The sequence below is a fragment of the Chrysochloris asiatica genome, unplaced genomic scaffold (genome assembly GCF_000296735.1).
Source record: "Chrysochloris asiatica unplaced genomic scaffold, ChrAsi1.0 scaffold00212, whole genome shotgun sequence".
Classification (NCBI taxonomy): domain Eukaryota; kingdom Metazoa; phylum Chordata; class Mammalia; order Afrosoricida; family Chrysochloridae; genus Chrysochloris; species Chrysochloris asiatica.
In genome coordinates, this window is record NW_006408730.1 from 467,810 (window position 1) to 480,370 (window position 12,561).

At 36.6% G+C, this 12,561-nt stretch overlaps 1 protein-coding gene across 1 annotated transcript in view; it reads left to right on the top strand.

The window, feature by feature from the left end:
* The window catches only part of PTH2R (parathyroid hormone 2 receptor), a 95,487-nt gene that overhangs the window by 7,900 nt on the left and 75,026 nt on the right, over window positions 1-12,561 (top strand). The window contains exons 3-5 of the mRNA XM_006872750.1: window positions 444-541; window positions 5,591-5,780; window positions 9,284-9,437. Coding sequence (XP_006872812.1) covers window positions 444-541; window positions 5,591-5,780; window positions 9,284-9,437 — 442 coding nt within the window. The remainder of the gene's footprint in view (window positions 1-443; window positions 542-5,590; window positions 5,781-9,283; window positions 9,438-12,561) is intronic.

Genomic DNA, 12,561 nt, shown 5'->3' on the forward strand with positions numbered 1-12,561 from the left:
AAGCCTCATCTTTCTCCCACGGAGCGGCTGATAGTTTCGAACCACTGACCTTAAGGTTCGCAGCCCGATTCGTAACCACTACACTACCAGAGCTATTACTAAGTAGCACAAATCAACTTGATTTGCCAAAATTCATAAAATGGTTTACTGAACATGTGCACATTTTATTTTATGGCGTTCTGGTGTGGTGTTGTGGGTTAATGCGCTGGACTGCAAAGTCAGTTTGGACCACAAGGTCGGTGGTTCAAGCTCACCAGCTGCTCTTAGGCAACCCTATACAGGGTCTCTATGGGTCAGAACTGACTCGACAGCTCTTAACAACAACATAGTTCAATAAAAATGTTTTTAAAAAACTCAAAGAAATATTCCAAAGCTGACTAATTCTTTTTGTTTGTTTACCGGGAACGCTGCTCTGTAACATGTGTGTGCCTCTCCTTTGTCAGAAAGAATTCTTTGAACGCCTCTATGTCATGTACACTGTTGGCTACTCCATATCCTTTGGTTCCCTGGCTGTGGCTATTCTCATCATCAGTTATTTCAGGTGAGTGCTTTAAAGCCATTCTTTCTCCATGAAGGGGTAGGTTCTGATTTCTATTCATAGAAGACAATTCCTCCTTTAAATACAAGTTTTGAATTCAGAACAATTAATTTTTTCCTAAAAACTTCAAGCTCCAAAGCTATATGAGGACTTTAAACCAATTGATTTGCATTGCAATGTCTTTGTTTGCAAAGTGATACAGAGAAAAGGTGAATGAGTTATAAAAGGGTTCATTCATGAGGTAATGGCTCATTTCCAGTTTACAGATGATTTGGGTGTCATTGAACAGAAATTTGTCTTAAACAGTCTCCCAAATTACCTGATATATCTAGCAAATAAAGAAATAGCATTTATTATTTATTTGTTAGTATTAGAAATAGTATTTGCTATGATTATTTTTACCCACTCATTCTTTTGTCCAATTCAATTCAACTTAACTTATGGCAACGCTAAATTTCAAACAACAGTATGGATGTATAAGAGTGAACATGTATAAGATGAATAGATTCATAATGCTCACAGTTGGTCTGTGACACTAATAGCTTAGTAAACAATTAATATTCTAGTATTCCTTATCAAGACCTTTGGATTTTGTTCTATAAAATTTGTTATTGTTATTGGCTGACATCACATTGTCTCCAACTCATAGTGACCTTATGTATAACAGAGTAAAATGCTGCCAGGTCCTGAGGCATTCTTACAATTGTTGCAGCCATTGTGTCAAACCATTTCATTGAAGGTCTTTTTTTTTTTTTGCTGACCTCTACTTTACAAAGCAAGATGTTTATGACATTTTTTAAACAAAAGCTTTTATGGTTTTGTTTGATTTGGGATTATTGAGGGATTCCCTAAAAAGTCGTGTGAAGTTGGCTTGGCAAGTATTCTCACATTCCAGAGACCAGGAAACTAGAGCTCAGTGTTCAATTTAACAATGTTGTAGGCAATCAAGCTGTAAATGGAACCTCTTCTACAGAGTTTATTCCACTACACTAAGCTTAGTTGTGGTCGTTGGTCTTGCAAACCTTTGTTGAAGATAATTTAAAAACAATAGCAGGGAACTTCCAGAAACTGAAGCCACATTCAGAAGAGGATGTGAAATGAAGGCAGGCTATCATTACTGATGTCAGATGGATCTTGGATGAAAGTAGAGAACATTAGAAAGATGTTTATTTGTGTTTTATAGACTACACAAAGGCATTTGATGGTGTAGATCATAACTAATTTTGGATAACGTTGCAAAGAATGGGAATTTCCAAACACTTAATGGTGTTCATGCAGAACCTGTAATAGAACAAGAGGCAGTCATTTAAACAGAACATGGGGATAGAGCATGGTTCAAAATCAGGAAAGGTATACATCAGGCTTGTATTCATTTACCATACTATTCAATGTGCATGTTGTGCAAATAATTTGGGTAGCTGAACTTTAAGAAGAAGACCAGGGCATCAAGATTGGAGGAAGACTTATTAACAACCAGCAATATGTTGATTACACAATCTTGCTTGCTGAAAGTGAAGAGGATTTGAAGCACTTACTGATGAAGATAAAAAAATTCAGTCTTCAGTATGGATTACACCTCAACATAAAGAAAGAATAAATCCTCACAATTGGACCAGTAAACAACATGATGATAAACAGAGAAGACTAAAGTCTCCAAGGATTTAATTTTCCTTGACTCTACAATCAAGATTCATGGAAGCAGCACTCTAGAAATCAATCATAGTATTGCATTGGACAAATCTGCCACAAATATGTCTCAAAAATGTTCAGAAGCAAAGATATCACTTTGAGGACTAATGTGTGCTTGACCGTGTTGTTGTTAGTGCCATCAATTTGGTTCCAATCATAGCAACCCTGTGTGCAACAGAACAAAACACTGCACAGTCTTGCATCATCTTCACAATTGTTGTTACATTTGAGCCCATTGTTTCTGTCTCGGTGTCAATCTGTCTTGTTGGTGGGTTACTCTTTTTTGTTGACCCACCATTTTACCAAGTGTGCTGTGTCCTTCTCTAGGGACTGATCCCTCCTGACTGGTCCAAAGTATGAGAGACAGAGTCTCACCATCCTGCTTCTAAGGAGCATCTGGCTGCACTTCTTTCAACACAGATATCTTTGTTATTCTGGCAGTCCATGGTACTTTTAATATTTTTGAACACCATAATTCAAATGCCTCAGCTAAGGTCCTTACAACTGGAACAATAAATAACATCATGTGGGCTGCGAACCTTAAGGCCAGCATTCGAAACTACCAGCCGCTCCACGGGAGAAAGATGAGGCATTCTGCTCCCATAAAGATTTACAGCCTCAGAAATCCTGTACAGGGTCGCTATGGGTCAGAACCGACTTGACGGCACTTAACAACAATAACAACAACAACAAAAGGAAAAAAGGTTGAAGTTGTTAAGACTTGGAGTGCTGCTTCCATGAATCTTGATTTTGCTTGGATCCACAATCAACACTCATGGAAGCATGGAAGCAGGAGTCAATATCAAGGAAGTTTATGTCAAGGAAATGGTTCATACAATTGTAGAGTGGTGAAGTCTCAAGTCCATTGATCAGATGTCGGGCTGGAGGCTTTTGACTCATGTAGCTGCAGGACTAATGAACCAAAATTTGTAGGTTAGGCGGTAGGCAGGCAGGTTGCTGAGTAGAATGGCAGGCAATAGATCAGTACATGGGCTCAAGTCCAAAGAACCAGAGGTCAGAAGATAAGCGAGTTGCAGGATCCAGACCCAGCAGGAAGTAAGTAGACTTTGCCCAAGTGTTTAGTATATTGGAAACAGGCCCAAAACACTGAGACTTCCTTTCAATTGATTGCTTACTCAGTTAATCTCATCATGCCAAACCACTGAGAATCCTGGCCCAGTCAAGTTGCCACAAAACTTTAATCATCACAGACATTTTACTGGGAGGGACCAATCTCTGGGAAATGACATCATGCTTGGTTAAGTAGAAGGTCAGTGAAAAAGAAGATTCTCAACAAGATAGATTGATACAGTGGCTTCAACAATGACCTGAAATAGAATAATTGTGAACATGGTAGAGGACTAGTCTGTGTTTCATTCTGTTCCACAGTTGTTGTGAGTCAGAACTAACTTGACATCACCTAATAATACCAAGAAGCTTAGCTGTGTTTGTTCAGATGATAGATAATTCTTTATGAGAAAGCAAATGCTATAAAATAATACAGGGGAATACAAATGACCAAGTAATAAACTTATAAAATAATTCATGGCACTATTTAATAGTAACTTCTTTCTATACAACAAAAAGCTCTGAAAAAATTACAGAAGCTCCTCTGTTTCACCACATACAATATTCCCATAATTAGGATCGTAAAGAGCATTAAGTCTCTTAAAAACCAAACCTTACTTATATACTATGACAGCAATATTCACAGTAAATAGTTGCTTTATATACACCTGATAACTTGTATGGCCAAATACTGGTCACACCTAAAAACTCACCCAGTGAGGAACCATTTAATAGAAAGAATCACCTGGGTGCAAGAAACATAAATACACATCCATGGCACTAAAATGCAATTACTTCCAAAATGTACATTTAGATCAGTCTCATTTGCTCCTTATCCTTATATTTTGATACATAAAAGACATTATTTGGATTAAAAAATGTTAAACCTAGCATTTGGGTGTTTTGTTCATTCAAGGAACTTGATGGTGCTGTAGGATAAGCACTGGACTGCCAACCTCAAGGTCAGTAGTTCAAACCCACCAGTTGCTCCACAGGAGAAAGATGAGGCTTTCTGCTCCTGCAAATATTTACAGTCCCAGAAACCCTATTGTGCAGGGTTGTTGTATCAATGGCAGTAGATTTTGTTTGTTTGTTGTTCATTCTGGAAGATGAAGTAATCATGTTAATCATGTATTTAAGTTCTCACAGTGGAATCCTGGCTTGATTTTCTAGGATTAGCACTGGACTGCTAACTGAAAGAATGGTATTTCAAATCCACTAACCATTCGTCAGAAACCCTACACAGGGTGGCTATGAGTCAGAACTGATTCGACAGCACCTAACAGTAACAACAATGACCACAAAGTCAAGTAGTGATAGAACAGGGCCTGTTGATCACACGATGCAGATTGTTTCCCTAATTGCTTTTTTTTTTTCCCAAAGAAGTTTTACTAAATGTCTTTTTGTAGTTAGATTTCTGAATTGGAACTTAGTAGCACCCCTGTTGTTGTTAAGTGCCGTTGAGTTGATTCTGACTCACAGTGACCCTGCAGAGGGTTTCTGAAGAGTGATTGCTGAGTTCAAACTGCCAACCTTGCAATTCAAACCAACCTTGTAGGACTCCAAGTAGCACTATATCTACATTGAAGTATGTTAATGGTTTAACCTGTGTCTGGGATCCTTTTGTAATTCGAAAGTTTTTTAGATAAAAGTAGGCTTATTTACTCCCAAGTATTCTTAGGAAATAAAATTTTGTAACATTGTCAAAATATCTTACTTTTTCTTGTTGAGAATGTATGTTGTTGTTATGTGCCGTGGAGTTGGTTCCAACTCATAGCGACCCTGTACAGGGTTTCCGAGGCTGTAAATCTTTATGGGAGCACAAAGCCTCATCTTTCTCCCACGGAACAGCTGGTAGTTTCAAACTGCTGACCTTGTGGTTCACAGCCCTATTCGTAACCACTATGTTACCAGAGGTCCTTCCTCAAGAGAATGTATAGAAAATATGAAAATTCAGTTTTAATAATGTTTATCCCTTTCAAGGTGGTTCTCCACTAATCATTTATTACCTTAAAATACAGCAAAATATAACACTATAGTAGCATACTTAATACTTCAAAATATGGATAAATATGATAGCATATTAGGATAAATTTGAAATTTGTCCTCAGGAAGTTATATTGTAGTTTTAGATTCTAGTTGTTTTTGTTGGAAATTTATAAATAGTGGATTTCTGACTTTGCTCAAGTTTATCATAGTTGTCATGTCTCTGCAGAATCTGTGATTCATTTTTACCTTTTCTTTCCCTTTTATTATTTAATTCAAATCCAAATACTGAAAAATTTCTCCTCATAGGCGATTGCATTGCACCAGGAACTATATCCACATGCACCTCTTCATGTCTTTCATGCTGAGAGCTGCAAGCATCTTTGTGAAGGACAGAGTGGTCCATGCTCACATGGGAGTAAAGGAGCTGCAGCCCATGGTACTGGAGGATGACCTGCAGAATTCCATAGAAGCACCTTCTGTAGACAAGTCACAATATGTAAGTATTCATACTACTTTTATTCATGATTGACTGGCATCGCATTACAAATAAGTAAGTAAAGTTTAGCAGTCTACTAAGTACGTGCTAATATCTTGATCTGTGAAATAGCCTTTTTGTACAAAATGAAAAAGACTGCTAATTTGTTTGCTGATATTTATGACCACATTCTACACTCAATTTTCACTCATCATCATCTTTGATTATAACCAAAAGTATTTGGGTTTTTTTCCTCAAGAGCATTTCTGGATTGGAAATTTCAAATAAGTCTCTGAATAAAATGACATTTGGTGTATGGACCATAATAACTATCATGTGATCCTGCTTGAAAACAAAATAACACAAAGTTTGGGATTTAAATCTACAATAGTTACTTCCTTTATTGTTGACTCAAAGCCTTGTTCCCAAATAGAATTCCATAGTACTTGATTCTGCTCCTATATGTCCTAATGTTGTTTAGTAAGTAGTTGTGGTTGTTGTCAAGTGCTGTTGAGTTGGTCCTAAATCCTAGCAACCCTGTATAAAGTTTCTGAGCAGTGGCAAGTGAGTTTGAACCACTGACCTTGCGGTTCAAACCAACCTTGAGGTCCAGTGCTTATCCTATAGCACCACACCAGGACTCCTTAGTAAATGGAGTCACTCTATAATTCAGTGTGAGAGATCACTGGAGTAAGACATCTGGGCATTAGATATAGTCTATGGTCCTGAAGCAACAGTAGTGATGTTGGCCCCGGATTAGGCAGTGTTTCATTTTGCTGTGCATAAGGTCACTATGAGTTGGTACCAACTAACAACAACAACATGGTCCTGAGGGGCCTAAGTAATGCCCTGTCTGTATCTACACACTTCGCTCTGTAACTTTGTAGTCCCTAATGAATCTGACTCTTGGCTGGCCTTGTGACCTGTTGCCTAATAGAAGAAGGTTGAAGTGAGATAGTGTGCCAGTTGAGGCTAGACCTTAAAAAACCATGGAAATTATCCCACTTTCTCTCTTGCAAGTTTCTACCACTATGCAAACAAATCAAGGATAACTTATTGACGAATGAGAGGCCATGTGAAGCAGAGCCAAATCATGACCCACTGAGGTCATTCTAGACCAGTTAGCCCCAAGCTAGCTTCAGACATATGAGATAGCCAAGTGTAGCTGAGCCCAGTTTGATTAGCATCTGACCAATGCATAGATACATAAGAAATAACAAATGTTTGCTGCATTAAGCCATGCTTATGTTTGGGAACAGTTTGTTTTTCAGCTGATTGATACACTAAGAATGTATTGGTCAACACCAAACATTCTTCAAATTTTTATTTGATTCATTTAATTCAAAAGACTTTCCTTATGTAACTTTCAAGACGGTGTCAAGCAAGTAGTGCCCTAATATACCTTCTCCTCACTTCTCATTGTAACGTTCAAGAAGACATAGACAATGTTGTTGTTGTTAAGTGCTGTTGAGTCATTTCTAACTCATAGCAACTTGATATTGGGTTTCTGAGGAATGGCTGGTGAATTTGAATCACTGACCTGGTATTTAGCAGTCCAATGTTTTTCCCACAATGCCACAACAGAACTCTACAAAAGTAATATATGTATTAATTATGTTGGCTAATGTATCAACATCGATAATATACTGATAATATATTATACCTATCAGTATAGAGATAGTATAGATATTCTATAGTACCAGAATCTAAGCATACAAGTCAACAGGACGTCAGAAATTTTAAGAAACTTCTTTGTTACTACGGTGCAACTGTCAGGCAGGGAATCAAAATCAAACCAAACCAACTGCCATCTAGTTGATTCCAACTCACAGTAAACCTTATGTGATTTCTCAGACTAAATCTTTACAGGAGAAGACAGACTCATCTGACTTCTGTGGAAAGGCTAGTGGTTTTGAACCACTGACTTTGTGGTTAGCAACCCAATGTTTAACTCACAGTGCTACTATAGCTCCTTACAGACAAGGGACAGCACACATTACTCCCATGGAAAAATGAGGAATAGGAAGGATGTTGGAAGTTGCTAATATATGAAATTTCTGTCCCAGCTTTAGATTCTATGAAGAAATTATATCTCCATCTAGTGACAATCAGGAGATAACGGCTTTGAGTTCTCTGTTGTAGGGACACACAGGGCGAGAGAGAGGGTATTTAATGAGACAAGTAAATATTCACTGAGTAGGAGAGACACGTTGTGGCCCCTCAGCTCAAAGTCCTACAGAAAGAAAACTGGAGTCTTCAGATGTCAGGAATACAGCTCCTGAAAAGAGATAGATTCATGCTGTGAACCAGTTTGCTTGACCATATTATACCAAAGTTTAAATGCATAATTCATGTTTGTTTGTTTTTTTTGAAACTTCAATGCTTGCCAATTTACAAAATCCTCTCTGAAATAATAGGTAAGAAATTCAAAATTGGGAAAATTAAAACCATCCAACCAACCAACAACAATGACCACAAAAAACTACAATTTCATATCAAACCAATTAAAGCCAATGGTAAAATTTTAACAGCCTTAAGTGTTTTTGCAACAAAAGATTATTTAAGTAAATTATAATACCCTCAGGGAAAATGTTATATAGCTATTAAAATGATGTTTTGAAGAAAGGTTAATACTGTGTTCATTCACATGAATTATTCTGCTATTTTAAAAATAGAATCTCCATCAGTCTCAATCTACATTTTTTACCTCACTTTCTTCATTGTACTTGTTATTATCTTTGACTTAATATTATGTGTCTGTTCATGTGACTGTTTATTGTCTGACTCCTCTAATAGCATAAATTCATCAAAGACAGGGTTTTTAAATTCTAAAACCTACAACAGTGTTTGGCACATAATAGCTACTCAACCACTAGTGATCTCATATCAAACTGTAGCAAATTACATAATATAATCTCAGAAACATAATAAAATCTGAGAAACAATTTTGCTTAAAAAAGACTAAAATAAAAGAAGTTCATAGTGGAATTATGGATAATACATTTTCTTTATGCTCTATCTGCTTTATAATTTTTTTATGATCATTATTATTTTACTAAACAGGAAAAATAAAAGAAAAGTGATTTTTTTTCTTTTTTACTTCCAAGGGAAAAAGATCTTTTTAAAACAATAGAATTAAATTTATAGTTTCAAAATGCCCTGTTGAAGGTGCTGTGTTCTTGTCTTTTTCAACAGTGTGGGCATCAGTCTATACTGGAGACATATTTGACAGAGGATAAAAGAGAGCTGGAAGAACTGTTTTGTCATGGTCTAATGTTGTGCTCTGGTAGCGTAGTGGTTACGAATCGGGCTGTGAACCTTAAGGTCAGCGGTTCAAAACTACCAGCCGCTCCGCGGGAGAAAGATGAGGCTTTCTACTCCCGTAAAGGTTTACACCCTCGGAAACCCTGTACAGGGTCGCTATGGGTCAGAACTGACTCAACGGCACTTAACAACAACAACAATGTTGTGTTCACTACAGTTAAAAGTTCTAATATGATGTAATTTTGTTTTACTTGTAACAGATTGGGTGCAAGATTGCTGTTGTGATGTTTATTTACTTCTTGGCTACAAACTACTATTGGATCCTGGTGGAAGGTCTCTACCTGCATAGTCTAATCTTTGTGGCTTTCTTTTCGGATGCCAAGTATCTATGGGGCTTCACCTTGATAGGCTGGGGTAAGGCATTCATATCTCCCTTGCTTTTGAATTGCATTATGGGTGGAAGGGCTTGCTGTCATGATTCTATTGCTTTAGTTGCTACCATTAACATTGTTTCAGCCATTTTCCTGAATTAATCCCTCCCAGTCCTGGTGTGGTGCTGTGGGCTAATGCGTCAGACTGCAAAGTCGTTTGAACTGCAAAGTCAGTGGTTCAAGCTCACCAGCTGCTCCTTGTAAACCCTATACAGGGTCGCTATGGGTTGGAATCGACTCGACGGCACTTAACAACAACAACAATCATATTTTTATCCCTCCTTTTTTCACTTTCATGGTTTCTATTCTTAGAGGAAAATAAATAAGATCAAGTCTATAATCTTTACAGCAATAACAGAGATTTAAAATTTAATTTGTGATTGTTGTTTTTATATTGTATTTTTTGTGAGAATTATTTGGAGGCAATTTAAAACACATTGTTTATTATACACATTTAGAACTGCCGTGTTGTTGTTAGGTGCCGACTCATGGTGGCCTTATATAGGGTTTCCCAGGAGTGGCTGATGAGTTTGAACCACCCACCTTGCGACCTTGTGGTTGAGTGCTTTCTTACAGCCCCACACCAGGACTCCTCGAACTGCTATGCTCATGTCTTAAATAAATATCATGATTTATCAATAATTCATCTTAAAATTTTATTTTAATAATGGCATACCTTTGATTTATATTTCTAGATGATATAAAAATAATGCAAGGAAGGAATTTATAAGTCCATCTTGACTGCATTTACCAAATACAAATTAAAATCTAATTATTTAGACTATGTCTCTTGGAAAGAAATCAGTCAAATTACTTTTGGCATGAGTAATTAAATTAAAAAAAAGAAAAACGATATTGAGCTCATGTTCCAAAAATGTGTAACAGTTCTGGAGGTATGGCTGGATTATGCACTAACTCAACAAGTCTCAGAGACAAGGATGCTATTTGCATGTTAACACCTATGAAAAATGAAATGCATTTGCAGATAAAATCAAGGAAAATTGGGATATGAACAGTTACAGGTCTCAACTGTTTTAATATTCAAATTATTAGGTGTTCAGCATAGGAAAAAAAGAATCACTAAATGGCTAACGACTATATTTTAAGGGTTTATTTTTCCCCTCCAAAATAAGAATACTACTTTGCCTTATTTTTTTAATATTCTTTTAATATTTGAAATGTGAAGGTAAGGGATATTGAATTTTCTGCTAGCTAATTAGCAAACATTTAGACAAAAAAGATCTGTAATCATTTATTATGATGGAAAATTATTGTGACTAAAGATTTATTTCTAAAGGCAGCATATCTATTTTTAAGACTCCTCATATATATGACTATCAGGTAGTGAATTAAATGTTGTTGTGAAGTGCCGTTGAGTCAACGCCAACTCATAGTGATCCTGTACATGGTTTCTGAGGAGCAGCTGGTGGGTGGGTTTGAACCACCGACATTTTAGGGCATAGGAAATTGCCTTCACAATTTTTGATAATTGTGTGCACTGGCAAAATGATTAGAAGTTAGGAAAGGTGTTAATAGAAAGCTCAGTAACAAATACAGACATTTGTCTGTTTTGTGTTTCAATTTTTACATCACTGGTCACATTTGTAGTAAATTATGTTTATTTGGGAGCACAGTGGCTCCATTGGATAAACACTAGACGGGAACCATAATCTGAGCCCACCAGCTGTTCCTTAGGAGAAAGGTAAGGCCCACAAAGATGTAAAACCTTGGCAATCCTATACAGGGTCACTATGAGTTGGAATACAATCAATGGACACAACAACAACAAAATTACTTATTGATGTGCTCACTGAGTCAGACCTCCCTTGTTGTTGTTGTTGTTAAGTGCCGCAGAGTTGATTCTGACTCATAGCAACCCTGATTAGGGTTTCCAAGGAGCAGCTAGTGGGTTTGAATGGCCAGTCTTATACTTAGTAGTCCGGTACTTATCCAATAGTACCACACCAGGACTTTAGGCCTCCCCTTTATTTGAGCTAGATCTCTATTCTTCTTTCAAGTTAAGGATTTGTTCCACTGAAATCCAGAAAACAAGTTTTCAAATCTTTCTATGAAGAAAAGATTTAAAAACAGTCAAGGCTCTGTGGCCTTCTGTGCAAGTTCGATTTTCCTATCATCCTTTACACTTTTATTAATTTATCCACAAAAAATATTGACATAAGAATGAAAACTACAACCAATGAGCACCACTGTTTGAAATTTTCATCTTATAGGATATTTTAAGAACATTAATGGAAACAATTAGGATTTTTATGGAAGCCCATTAAGAACAATTATGTGCAATACTATGGTCACTCAGCTACTCCTTGGAAACCCTATACAGGGTCCCTATGGGTTGAAACTGACTCAATGGCACTTAACAGCAACAACAACAAGTAGGCACAATTAAAACCAGTAATAATCAGTCTTCGTGGAGTATGGTTACATGACTGGCCTGTCTGGACAATTTCCCTCTCTCAAATTGGTTTTATTACTATTTTTTAAAGAAAATGTTCTAATCTCGGACATATATCTAGCAGCAGATCATAATGCTCTTATTTTAAGTAGATCTCTCTGTTCCAAAAATCCAGCTACCATCTAATAAAATACATTTCCAAATATATTTGACTAATAGATGCTGTTTTTTCTCATCCCAACACTAAGAGTCAGCCATAGTCATTTCTTCTACTTTGCTATATAATTAAAAAAAATAGTACTTTTATTTCATTTTTCCAAATTCCCATAACAAAAATAGCAGGCAAAAACATTATAGCTTCGTTGTAGGATCCTTTATTGGAGTAATTCATAGTGAACCCAATTTCACACTTTGTTCGGATGATGTGATTTATGGGTTTCATTAGAGAAGAGGAGACCTTGTTTGATTCCTTTGTTTCAATTGTTACTCATTTGGATCCAATCATTATAACTTTAAACAATATCCAGCTAGGCAAATATTCAAAACTCTTATTACTCACATTGCAGCAATGTGTGGGGCTACTTTATTTAAACTGATTTTTCTGATTCTTAGCAATAAATTGAAAGGAAGGAAACTAGTATCTAAAGAGGAACAGATTCCCTATCTGACCTTTGCTAAATTGAAGGCAAATATT